This window comes from Elephas maximus, chromosome 21 (genome assembly GCF_024166365.1).
Source record: "Elephas maximus indicus isolate mEleMax1 chromosome 21, mEleMax1 primary haplotype, whole genome shotgun sequence".
Classification (NCBI taxonomy): Eukaryota; Metazoa; Chordata; class Mammalia; order Proboscidea; family Elephantidae; genus Elephas; species Elephas maximus.
The window spans coordinates 73,445,981-73,459,316 of NC_064839.1; the positions used below are offsets into that span (position 1 = coordinate 73,445,981).

The 13,336-nt window shown below is 36.8% G+C and overlaps 1 protein-coding gene across 1 annotated transcript in view; it reads right to left on the reverse strand.

The window, feature by feature from the left end:
• The window catches only part of VEGFC (vascular endothelial growth factor C), a 119,796-nt gene that overhangs the window by 36,216 nt on the left and 70,244 nt on the right, over positions 1-13,336 (reverse strand). Inside the window, exon 2 of the mRNA XM_049863648.1 lies at positions 482-695. Within this exon, the coding sequence (XP_049719605.1) occupies positions 482-695 (214 nt within the window). The remainder of the gene's footprint in view (positions 1-481; positions 696-13,336) is intronic.

A 13,336-nucleotide genomic window follows, 5' to 3' on the forward strand; every position in this document is an offset into this window, starting at 1 on the left:
AGGAGTTTTACAAAAGTCCAGCTCTCAAGCCAGTTCTCTGTGAAGCAGCAAGATAAGTAGCATTTGAAAAGGTGATTTTGGTTCGTTTTGAGAGAAATAAAGCATTTCTAAATTTAAATAGGAAAGAAAATGTATATACAATTAGTTTGTAAGATACAAAATGTTCAAATGATTAAACCGATATAGTGTGCAAAACACACCTACATGTTTTTGAAAAGTTTAAGTGGGGTATTACCTCAATTTACAAAGCATTTCAAGTGTGCTGATATGCACACACTTTTGCGTCTTTATAGTTCAAGAATTCATCTTAACACGAAAGTGAAATTGTAAAAGACTGTATTTTAAATCAGTTCTTTATTTCCTGTTTATACGGCCCTAAAGGTATATTCTTGGTACAAACACTGAAATTCAAGGACTAGGCTGGCAACTTTCACTGGTTTAATATACAAGGATTATTATATATTTTCTTGCCTGCACTTACTTCTCAAGATCTCTGCATTATAGTGTGCGGCAGCAAATTTCATGTTCTCTTCTGTCCTTATGTTGGTGCCGGGCTGCTCTTTATGATGCTGCCAGCCTCCTTTCCTCAGCTGGCACTTGAACATTTTCCAGTATTCTGGGTAGAGTACTGTCATGAGTTCATCTACACTGGACACAGACCGTAACTGCTCCTCCAGGTCTTTGCCTGCATAAGCCTGTTAACGAAACCCAAAAGATCAACTACTTATCAGATTAAGGATATCCAATATGTCCTAAAAAAAAACAACAACAACAACAAAAAAAACTATTATTAGTTACTCCTCAATTACATACATTTTCTTGGTAAAGTGATATTCATATCTTTATTTGTATGGCTCAATAGTGGTATTTAAAATACATACAGTGAAACCTGTGAGAGCCGGAACTTGACAGGACTGCCTCGTGTTTTTGGGTCTTCCAAGTTTTCCACTTTTGAGAGGGTGCAGTCTTAGCACTTTTCCATTGCTTGTTTTAGTGGAAAATATTTGACTTATCTTCCTCTGACAGATTTCTGCCTTATACAGATTCTGATTTTCACAGGTTTTACTGTATTTGGTTTTTAAGACAAAACTTTTTAGAGATATAATTAAAAATAATCTATGTTAATTCTTTCATATAACTGGCATAATTGTAAATTTGAAAATTCATTCAAACTTGTGTTTTCCTCCAATATAAATAAAATTAACCTGAAATCCACTTTAACGCATTGCTTCATTTTTAATTATTAGCGGTGATAAAATATAATTAAGCAGGATGCTTGCGATAACAGTAGGAATCTTACATGGAAGCTATTTTAGAGTAAATAATCACATGAAGAATGGGACTTCAACAACAGTGTCACAGTAAAGTTGTTATTTTGGCAGAAATCTTCACCCTTTACTCAGTATTAAAAAAAAATACTATTTGATCATCAAGATTTATGCAACTATATCATCTGGGGCCTTACAAGCTTGTGAGCGGCCATCTAAGATATTCCAATGGTCTCAGGCTATCTTGAGCAAGGGAGAAAGAAGAGAACCAAAGACACAAGGGAAAGATTAGACCAAAGGACTAATGGACCGCAACTACCACGGCCTCCAACAGACTGAGTCCAGTACAACTACATGGTGCCTGGCTACCACCACTGACTGCACTGACAGGGATCACAGTAGAGGGTTCTGGACACAGCTAGAGAAAAATGTACAACAAAATTCTAATTCACACACACACACACAAAGACCAGACTTACTGGTCTGACAGACAGTGGTGAAACCCTGAGAGTATGGCCCCTAGACACCCACCCTTTTAACTCAGTAATGAAGTCACTCCTGAGGTTCACCCTTCAGCCAAAGATTAGACAGGCCGATAAAGCAAAACAAGACTAAATGGGCCCAGCAGCCCAGTGGCAGGGATGAGAAGGCAGGAGGGGACAGGAAAGCTGGTCATAGGGAACCCGAGGTCAAGAAGGGGAGAGTGTTGCCAAGTAGTGGGGATGGCAACCAGTGTCACAAAACAATGTGTACTAACTGTTTGAGAAACTTGTTTGCTCTGTAAACCTTCATCTAAAGCACAATAAAAAAAAGAAGCAGAATAGATGCAGTTAATAAATGTGGTAATGGGGCTTTACAGACTTTCAGTGCCCAAAAAAGATTTATGCTACTGTGAAAAAGACATGGAATAGTTCAGAGAACACAAAATCTCCTTATAAAAGCTTAACTATATAAATGTATCCAATTAAGTAGAACACTGTGTGTAATATTCAAGTAATTACCAGAAGTAAAAAATATATATACAATTTTGTTTTTCTAAATTAAAAACTTTAAAATTTTGAAAATGGAACTTTTTGGCTTTATCTATCTGGAAAGTGAAGTACCACATTAAATGCTTATTTTGTATTGTTATGGTTATCCCAGTTTTAAGTCTAAACGTATAAATAACTACTGCAGACACTGGTTTTGAAAGTTGTTTCCAAGGAAGTCGATTGAAGGACTGTTGAAATGCAGCTAACTGCTCCTCTGCCCCCTGGAATCGTCAGTGAAGATGGAGATTCTGCATTCTAGCAAGCTGTAGTTTTCTCTTCTCTACTTTTTGAGGTACACAATTCATATCTTTATTTAAAAACTGAAATACTAAATAATCAAAAGCCTTTCTCACCGCTATTTTAAATAATCCAAGGTGGCCTGAGGCAGGTGATTTTGTACCACATTTTGAGAAACATAATTTTAATGTAGTTTTCTTACATTATGATGCTTCTCTTAAAAAACAGGCATACAATTATGAGGCATACTTCTTATTAGGTAATGAAATTGGCTATGAATGTTGGTTTTGCATTTCTACACAATTTACTGTGTGACTTGAATATATCACTTAATCTCTTTAGGTCTGTGCTATAAAAATGTTGATATTAATTCATTACCTTCTAAAATTTTTGAGATGATTCTTGATATACCACAACCCATTGCCACTGAGTCAATTCTGACTCATATCGGCTCTGTAGGACAGAGTAGAAATGCCCCACAGGGTTTCCAATGAGTGGCTGGTGGATTCAAACTGCCAACCTTTTCGCTGGCAGCCAAGCTCTCAACCACTGTGCCATGAGGGCTCCGATATACCACAGAGCTACACAAAATACAATTCTGTTGAACAGATAGAGGTTGGGGATAGAGGGAAGATCATAGTTTAAATAAAAGTGGTAAAGTTTCCTTCCTCTCACAGTTTTCCAAATACATGTTTATGAAATATTTGTCTAAGGAAAATGTGATATATGACACAAAACTCAAGAAATAAACATGTTCCAGGATCTGAAAGGATTATTACTAGAAGGAAAGATTACAAAAGTACACAGGTATATTCCTGGTCAATGTTACCAATTGTAATGCATCACCAATGGGCTTTTGCTTGAGTATTCCAAAGAATGCAAGGGACTGTGTGTGGCTGGAGGGTCCTTGGAACTCCTTCCCTTGTTACTCAGCTGTGATTAACATTGGGTTGTAACGAAGCGGATCATACCAATGCTCTCATTAACTGCAATACAACAGTGATATACAATATAACTAAAGATACACACCACACCACTAAGAAAAAAGATGGTAGTGAAGGACATTTAATTAAGTATGAATTGAATTTTAAAGGCAAACTCATTACTTTCATATTTTATAATTTAGGAATAAAAAAAAAACTAAAGCAGTATTTGTAAGACAAAACACTAAGTTTCCTAATAGAGCAAGAGGATAAAAATATAAGCACAAAATTCACAATAGAGAAAAAACAATTAAAAAAAATACTGACTGAAATAAAAGTTATTTTCTATTAAGCTGAAAAAAGGACTTTCTAAGAGTAAATATAAAAATCAAATGTAAAATATCTGCATTGCAGAAAACACGAAAAAATTAAGAGACTTAACTTATGGATAATTCCTAGGCATAACCAAACATCTCATGGGAACAGGTTATTGGGTTTGCGGGCTTAGGACCACAGTCTGGATCAATTAGTATAACATAGCTCATAACGTTCTACATCCTAGTTTGGTGAGTAGAGTCTGGGATCTCAAAAGCTTGTGAGTGGCCATCGAAGATACAGCTATCGTTCTCCATGCATCTGGAGCAAAAGAGGAGCAAGGAAACCAAAGGCTCAAAGAAGAAACTAGTTTATAGGAGTGATAGTCTACACGACCCACAGCCTCATCTACCTGGAGACCAGAAGTACTAGCTGGTGTCAGGATACCACTACTGACTGTTCTGACCAGGGATACAATAGACGGTTTTGGATAGAATGGGGAAAGACGGTAGAAAGAACTCAAATTCCTAAAAAAAAGGCAAACTTAATGGACCAGTAGAGACTAGAGGAACCCCCAAGGCTATTGTCCTGGGATACCCTTTAAACTTGGAACTCCTGGTGGTCACCTATCTGCCAAAATAAAAAGTGGCTCATAAAATAAATAGCATCACCAGCGAGTACTGTAATCCTCTAAACAATCATCTAAATGAGACCTAAAAAACAAAAAAAAAAAAAACCCACTGCCGTCGAGCCGATTCTGACTCATAGCAACCCTATAGGATAGAGTAAAGCTGCCCAATAGGGTTTTCAAGGAGCGCTTGGTGGATTCAAACTGCCGATCTTTTGGTTAGCAGCTGTAGGTCTTAACCACTATGCAACCAGGGTTTCCAAATGAGACCTAATGGTCAACATTTACCCTAGACCAAAGATGTGAAAGTAAGGGGTAGGGGGGAGGACATGGAAGCTCGATTAATGGAAATAGAATAGCCAGAATGGAAATAATGAGAATGCTGACATATTGTGAAAAGTGTAACCTGTGTCACTGAACTATATGTATATGTATTTGTATAGGAAACCCTGGTGGTGTAGTGGTTAAGTGCTACAGCTGCTAACCAAAGGGTTGGCAGTTCAAATCCACCGGGAGCTCCTTGGAAACTCTATGGGGCAGTTCTACTCTGGCCTATAGGGTCGCTATGAGTCAGAATCGACTCGACAGCACTGGGTTTGGTTTTGGTTTTTTGTATTTGTATATGTATTATATGTATAGAAATTGTTAAATGAGAATCAAATTTGCTATGTAAATTGTCTCCAAAATCAAAATATTAAAAAAAAAAGATGTGATCATATAGTTCTTCAAAGATGCATGTACAAATTCATTGGGAGCTGCCTATAGTAACAACCAAAAACCCAAACCCATTGCGGTTGAGTTGATTCTGAATCAGAATGACCCTATAGGACAGAGTAGAGCTGTCCCATAGAGTTTCCAAGGAGTGCCTGGTAGATTTGAACCGTTGACCTTTTGCTTAGCACCTGTAGCAATTAATCACTATGCCACCAGGGTTTCCATAGTGAATATTAAAACAAGTTGTACAGACAATAATAAACAATTAATTAAATAGCATATAACACATGATGAACGATCTGATACACAAAGAAGTTCATAATGTATTCTATGAAAAAACAGAGTATACTATTTCCACACAGTGGTGGCACTATGGTTAATTGCACACCAAAAGGTTGGCGGTTTGAATCCACCCAACGGCCTATAAGAAGAAAAACCTGGTTATCTGCATATGTAAAGATTACAGCTGAGAAAACTCCATGGGGCAGTTATATTCTGTCACACGAGGTTGCTATGAGTTGGAATCAACTTGACGGCACCCAAGAACAATTTACACACAATACATGTGTGTATACATACATATATGAATATACATAATCTTTTCACAAAACAGAATTCATACACACACACATATCATGCATTTGTGTATACAGTGGAGTACCTAGGTGGCTCAAATGGCTAAGTACTCAGCTCCTAACTGAAAGGTTGACCAGTTTGAGTCCACCCAAAAGCACCTCAGAGTAAAGGCGTGGAGACCTACTTCCGAAAAATCAGCCATCAAAAGCCCTACAGAACACACTTCCACTCTGACACACATGGAATCTCCAAGAGCTGAATTTGACTGGACTGGTGTGGTTTGGTTTGTGTATATAATCTCAAAGAATAAAAGATATGTAGGAAATATGCATAGTTATCCTCAGGTAGTAGAATTATAGGTAATTATTATGTTCTTTGGAAACCCTGGCGGTGTAGTGGTTAAGTGCTACAGCTGCTAACCAAAAGGTCAGCAGTTCTAATCTGCTAGGTGCTCCTTGGAAACTCAATGGGGCAGTTCTACTCCACCCTATAGGGTCGCTATAAGGTTGCTATGAGTTGGAATCAACTCGACGGCAGTGGATTTGGTTTGGTCTGGTTTTATCCTTTTCTTTACACATTTATGTATTTTAAATTTTAAATGAGTACATGTAGCTTTATATAATAATACAATTTTAAAACTAATCATGTCTAAGCACATTGGCAGGCCATATTATCAGTTCTCATTTCAGCCTTTCACTTACTTGACTGTTCTTATTTTTGCATAGAGCATGTCTTTTGATATATTATTTCATTTATAGCAATCATCGAGGAATGCACGGGCTATCACAAAATGGCACAGAAATGGCTGGTGATGGAGACAATTCATTATTCCCACTAAACTGTAATTATAATACTTGTGTGAAAGAAGCTCAAGCTTTAGTTATCAGAAGACCCAGATTTTTACCCTGGCTATAGTGAATGACGTTAGACAAACAACTGTAACTTTTTGATTCTCATTTTATTCTGTAAAACGGCAATAATAAGATCTTCATCACAACCCTTTTGTGATGTTCAAATATACATTTGATATAGAAGTATATCAGTAGTCAGGGGGGCATTACTTGTCATTATATTGTACCAGCTCTGGTGCAATACTTCTTAGGTCTGTCTTTTGCTTTTCCTTTCTAAATAAGCAACAACCCAGAAATGGGACATGATCAGCTAAGTGATGGGGCTGATCTGTGATTCAGGACAAGATCAAGAGCCTGATGACAGACACTACCAGCAAATCATGGCAAATTCATATTCTACTTTTGATGAATTTTAAGAGATCCCAGTAACCCGGAATGAGCTCTAAACCAGGGAAACATCAAAATCTTTCAAGTGGAAGTGCTATGCATATGAAAGCCAAAATCTTTCTAGAAGCTTTCTTGAGCATTTCTGTTCACCAATGTTTGCCACATGTTCAGATCATTTGCTTAATTCCTTTTAGTTTCCAATGAAATTCGATAGGGCTTAAAATAGAAAGTGGCTTATAAATGCATATTCATATGTAATAAAAGCTTCAAATGATCCAAAAATAAATCTAATTTTGCCTTCCAACCTGAATGGATCAATTAGGAGGTACCAGTAGTTAAGGCAATTTTCAGCACGTACATATTAGCAAACAACAACTTACGTGACCTTCAGTGGACGATGCTGAGACGCAATAGGAAGCCAAAGCTGGATGTGCAATGCTGAAAACAGGGAGCTAGAGACTGTGGAATAGTCTCCTTCCTTGGTGATTCATATATGCAAAAGTTGTCCCCTTCTCATTTTAATGGGAGGAGAAAGAAGAAGCAAAAACCAGTAGTTCTAGGAGAATAGTCATATGCTGAGAAAGAGCTTTGGAGTTTCGCCTGCGCCCTATAATTCTCCTTAGTTATAAAGAGTCATAATATGAAGCGAGCATTGAGGTGGGCTCGGCAGCGGCCCCTAAACAAACTCGCATTTTACTCACAGAGCTCACAAAAACAACTTTCCCTCTTGCTCTTCTGCTTTGACCAGAGGTTGTTCAGATGCTCGTTAGGGAGAAATCACAAGTATCTGCAGGTTGTCCTACTTGCCAAGAACAACACCGGACCTGAGAGTCAATCCTAAGTGAGAGGCCACAGCAGTCGTCTAGGATTACTGTTAGCAACGGTCGTGGTCTTGCCAATGAGCCGAAATCAGCGTTCAAAGATCTGCAAATCCCAAGTCAACCATCCTTTTAAGAAGTCTTAAATTAATCGTTATGTTTTAAAAAAAAAGGAAAAATAGATACTTCTAAATTTGGCATTCATTTATTAAGTCTATGGAGTTGAAAACTACAGAGAGGTGCATACACTTGAATTATGAGAAATTTCCTTTTACCTAAAAGCATATACCCTTACCAATAATAATGAAAACTAAAAAATGAGCAGGTAGCCATCAAAGAACAGTTTGATTACACCAGCATATTTTTAAGAAGCTGCCCAAATGGGTCATGGGCAAGTCCGGTTAAGTGTCCAATACATCTGCACTTCAGGGGAGAGGGGGAAAGTAACCTAACACTCAAACTGGAAAATAAGGAATATATACATATGTATATATGTGTGTGTGTGTGTGTGTATGTTTAAACTATCCATACCCTATTTTTAAAAGTCTGACTCAAGTAATATTTTATATTTGAAAAATAAAAACATGTTCACTGCAATGGAAAATTTCATAAAACAAAGCAAATAGAAGACTTTTTGGTAAAATTATCAGTCTACTAAAACCAGAAATTTACTAAAAAGCTCTAAATGGAAATACTACTTTTATTTTTCACCATATACTTCATCCATTTGTCCTAAGAAAGCAAATTATCAATAGTCATCAATTTATCATAAGGGTTTTTTTTTAGTTGCCAATGTCAATAATTCTGTGTTTTTAATGGGTTTTCTTTCTCTCTTTGGAAAACAGGGTCAGATCCAATCATTGGAATAAGTAGCTGCTGAAGTTATTCTTTCTGTAAAATGGCAGAGGAACTTATGTATTCATTCCTTTCTACTCAACAGTGGCAGATGTATAACAGAAGAACTTATAGGTTCCTCTGTTTCTTTTGACTAATTGTCTATATTGGAAAATTATGTAAATCTTAAAAGCATATCCGTCTTAGTTATCTAGTGCTGCTATAATAGCAATACCACAAATGGATGGCTTTAACAAACAGAAGTTTATTCTCTCACACTTTACGAGGCTAGAAGTCCAAATTCATGGTACCAGCTCCAGGGGAAGGCTTTCTCTGTTGGCTCTGGGGGAAGATCCTTGTCATCGATCTTCCCCTGTCCTAGAAGTTTATCAGCGCAGGGACCTGTGGTCCAAAGGACGCGCTACTTTCCTGGTTCTACATTCTTAGTGGTTTATGAGGTCCCCCTGTCTCTCTGCTTGCTTCTCTCTTTTATATCTCAAAAGAAACTGACTTAAGATACAACCTAATCTTGTAGATTGAGTCATGCTTCATTAACATAATTGCCTCTAATCCTGCCTCATTGACATCACAGAGGTAGGATTTACAACACATAGGAAAATCACATCAGATGACAAAATGGTGGACAATCACACTATACTGGGAATCATGGCCTAGCCAACTTGATACATATTTTGTGGGGACACAATTCAATTCATGACAATGTTCTAATTATTTAATAATACTTTTAAAAAAGCAAAAATTGGTCCGAACGGTAGAATGGAGAAGGCTTTTGATTTGAGAAAATCACTGAATGCACAATTATAAAGCTGACTTTAAAGTTAACTTTAAAAATCACTCCTTGGTAGAGAATCACCTATGAAGATGGAAATTCAAATGGCTCAGTAACGCTTCTAATCCTTCTAAAGTATAGGAATATGTAAACGTTTTACAGGACCTTAGCAAACCATTTTACCTAAGGTTTCAGTGAAGGTGTCAGAGTCAGGATTCCTCTACCCTCAGGTCACCTATGATCCATGTCTATACCGACCTGATGTAGACATAGCTGACTCTGAAAGCAGATATTTAAATTTAATATTAGAGGTTTTAATCTTATCTTGCCCTATGAAATTTTTATAGTAAATGTGGAAATGATCTCATAATTACAAACAGACTTTTTTAAATATCTATTTTTGAGAGCACACATTATTTATTAATTTTAAAATCATCTTTTTAGTTTGGCACATATATAAATCAATTGAAAAATCAAATATTCACTTAAAATCTAAGTTGGGTCTAAAAACACATTTTGGTTTTCATTTAAATTATGTTATTTTTTGGATAACATTCTAATTTAATGCCAATGTAGATAAACAACACGATGGAAAACATTAATACTCAGATCACTGATTTCTTTCACTAAACACAAGAAACCACTTGGTTGACTCTTATCCTTATACTCATTGGCTCCGCTTCCTTGTAAATGACAAAATGGTCTCAGAAATATTAATTCCAGTCTTTTTCCAGGTATAATTACAAAAATTAGCACCAGGTAGGTGGAGCCAAAAATAACAATCTCAATTATTTACCAAATAATAAGAAAATGCCAAACTTACTATACAAATATCCCAACATTTATACCAGTAGAACAGTCGTTCTCAACCAGGGACAATTTTGCACCCCTCCAGGGGGCATCTCTCAATATCTGAAGACATTTTTGTGTCAGAACTCAAGAGAGAGGGAAGGGGAGGAGAAACTACTGGTTTTAGTGAGTAGGGGCCTAGAACGCTGCTAAACATCCTCCAATGCACACAATATTACCTTACCAAAAAAATATTATCCAGTCACACATGTCGATAGTGCTGCTGTTGAGAAACTCTGCAGCTGAGTAACAGTGGGATTTGTCAGACATGTTAATTTAGCGATGGCAGGTAACTTCTCAGCCTCTTAACACATTAAAACCAAAAAGACCCGTTGCAGTCGTGTCCGACTCATAGTGACCCTCTAGGACAGAGTAGAACTGCCCCATAGGGTTTCCAAAGAGCGGCTGATCAAACTACTGACCTTTTGGTTAGCAGCCGAGCCCTTAACCACTGAGTAACCAGGGCATCCTTAACACATTAATCAAAACCAAACCAAACCCGTTGCTGTCAAGTCGATTCCAACTCATGACGACCCTATAGGACAGAGGAGAACTGCCCCTGAGAGTTTCCAAGCAGTGCCTGGTGGATTTGAGCTGCCAACCTTTTGGCTAGCAGCTGTAACTCTTAACCACTACACCACAAGGGTACCCTTAACATATTAATAGAAGGTTAAAAATGGCATGAATTCCACTTTGTAAAATCTCTGGACGTTAGAATAAAGAATCTAAAATATTATTAGCAGCTGGACTTAGTAACTGAAATATTTTATGAAATTTATTTATTGGCCCGGTTAAATTTACAACACTTCTTTTTGCATAGGCATCTCTCAGCATTCCCGTCTTTCATAATGAGAAGGTACCAATTTAGACCAAGTCTTCCTTGTTAAGCAAACACAAAATATTTCATAATTATTTTCCTTTGTTTATCATTTTTTCTTGCTGAAAAATTCAAATAATTTCATAATCACTACTTATTTTTTAAAATGTTTTTATAGGAAATTCTTTTGCAATTAGAAATAATGTAATGGGATTTTAAAAACATTTCTTTTAGTAAAATTTCTTTTCTTCTTTGAAAGGCCAATTTATGTTAATGGTAGTTAATACTAAAAGTAATTTTAATGCTATTCTAATATAAATTGTTAATTAATGAATATCCTTCCAGAAGAGTAAACAAATCATATATATAGTTTGATTTTTACAAAATTGAACAAATCCTTGTAATCACACACAGCTCAAGACACAGAACATTTGCCACATCCCAAAGCCTTTGTTCTCTTTCCTAGTCATAACGCTCCAACATATGTAACCAAGCGTTACTCTAATTTCTGTCAACATAATTTTTTAGTTTTCATTCTTTTTTGAATTTTACATAAATGGAATCCTACAGTATATAATCTTTTGTGTTTGGGTTCTTTTTCTCGACAATTATGTTAGTGAGATTCACTGCTGTTATACGAAGCAATTGGTTCTAGTGCTGTCTGGTTTTTCATTGAATGAACTACTGTATTTTGTTTATCTAGTCTATGTTCTACACCTCTTTTGGTGAACATTTCTATGCATTTTTGTTGGTTATGTAACTAGAAGTGGAATTGAGGCCTCATGAGGTATACATATACTTAAGCTTTTTTTGGCAACTCTATTGAATTTTAATTGGCATGCGGCAAACTGCACACATTTAAAATGTACATCTGATAAGCTTTAACATATTTATACACCCGTGAAACTATCACCACGTCTATACAAGGAGTGTAACCATCACCCCCCAAAATTTCTTCATGCCTTTCTGTAATCATTCCTGAAGTTCTCCACTCCCACTCCCCTAGGCAACTACTGATATACTTTCTCTTGCTCGAGTTTCTGTTTTCTAGGATTTAATATAAATAAAATCACACGTACACCCTCTTTTTTTGTCTGACTTATTTAACTCAGTACAATTATGATTCTGTGTCATCGCATACAACAATAGTTCGTTCTTTTTTACTGCTGTATAGTATTCCATTGCAGGGGTATATCACAGTTTGTTTTTCTATTCATGTGTTGATGGACATTTGAGCTGTGTCCAGTTTGTGGTTGTTACAAACAAAGCTTCTATGAACTTTTTTTTTTTTTTTTAATATTCTTTTCTAGGTGAAAGTTTACACAGCAAATTAGAGTCTCATTCAACAATTCATACACAAATTGTTCTGTGTTCCCACAATGTGTCAGCATTCTCACTGTTTCTACCCAGCCTGCCCTATTTTCATCCACCTAGTTTCCCTGCCCCTCCTTGCCTTCTCATCTTTGCTTTTGAGTAAATGTTGACTCTCTGGTCTCACACAGTTAATTGTTTTGGGAAGCACATTACTCCCAGGTAATACTGTTTACTTTGTAAGCCAATCTATTATTTGGCTGAAAGGTAACCTCCCTGAGTGGCTTCAGTTCCAGGTTAAAAGGGTATCTTAGGGCAGTAGTCTTGGGGGTTTCCTCTAGTCTCTAACTGTCCAGCAATCTGGTCTTTTTTTTTTATGAATTTGAGTTTTGTTCTACATTTTTTCCCTCCCATTCCAACCAGGCTCTTCTACTGTGTCCCTGGTAAAACTGGTTAGTAGTGGTAGCTAGGCACCATCTAGTTCTTTCTCAGGCTAGAAGAGGCTGTGGTTCATGTGGGCCATTAGTCCTGTGGGCTAATTTCTTACCTGAGTCTTTGGCTTCCTTCACTCTCCTTTTCTCCAGATGAGAAAAGGTCAATAGTTGTATCTTAGATAGCCACTTGCAAGCTTACAAGGCCTCAGGTGCTACTCACCAAACTAGGATGTAGAATGTTATCTTTACGAACTGAGTTATGCCAATTGACCAAGTTGTCCCACGAGACTATGGTCCTGAGCCTTCACACCCAGTAAATCAATCCCATGAGGTGTTTGGATATGTCTAGGAAGTATCCCTAACTGTGCCCCCTATGTGTTTTATTGTATATATGAATATATATGTAGCACGTACATATGTGTATATACATATGCCCACAAATACACCTATATAAGTACAAGCATGTACTCCCATATGCCTTCCCACACCCATATAGCATACCTATGTAACCACTCAAATATTTTTTGCTTGTTATTGCAAAATTGTATATGTT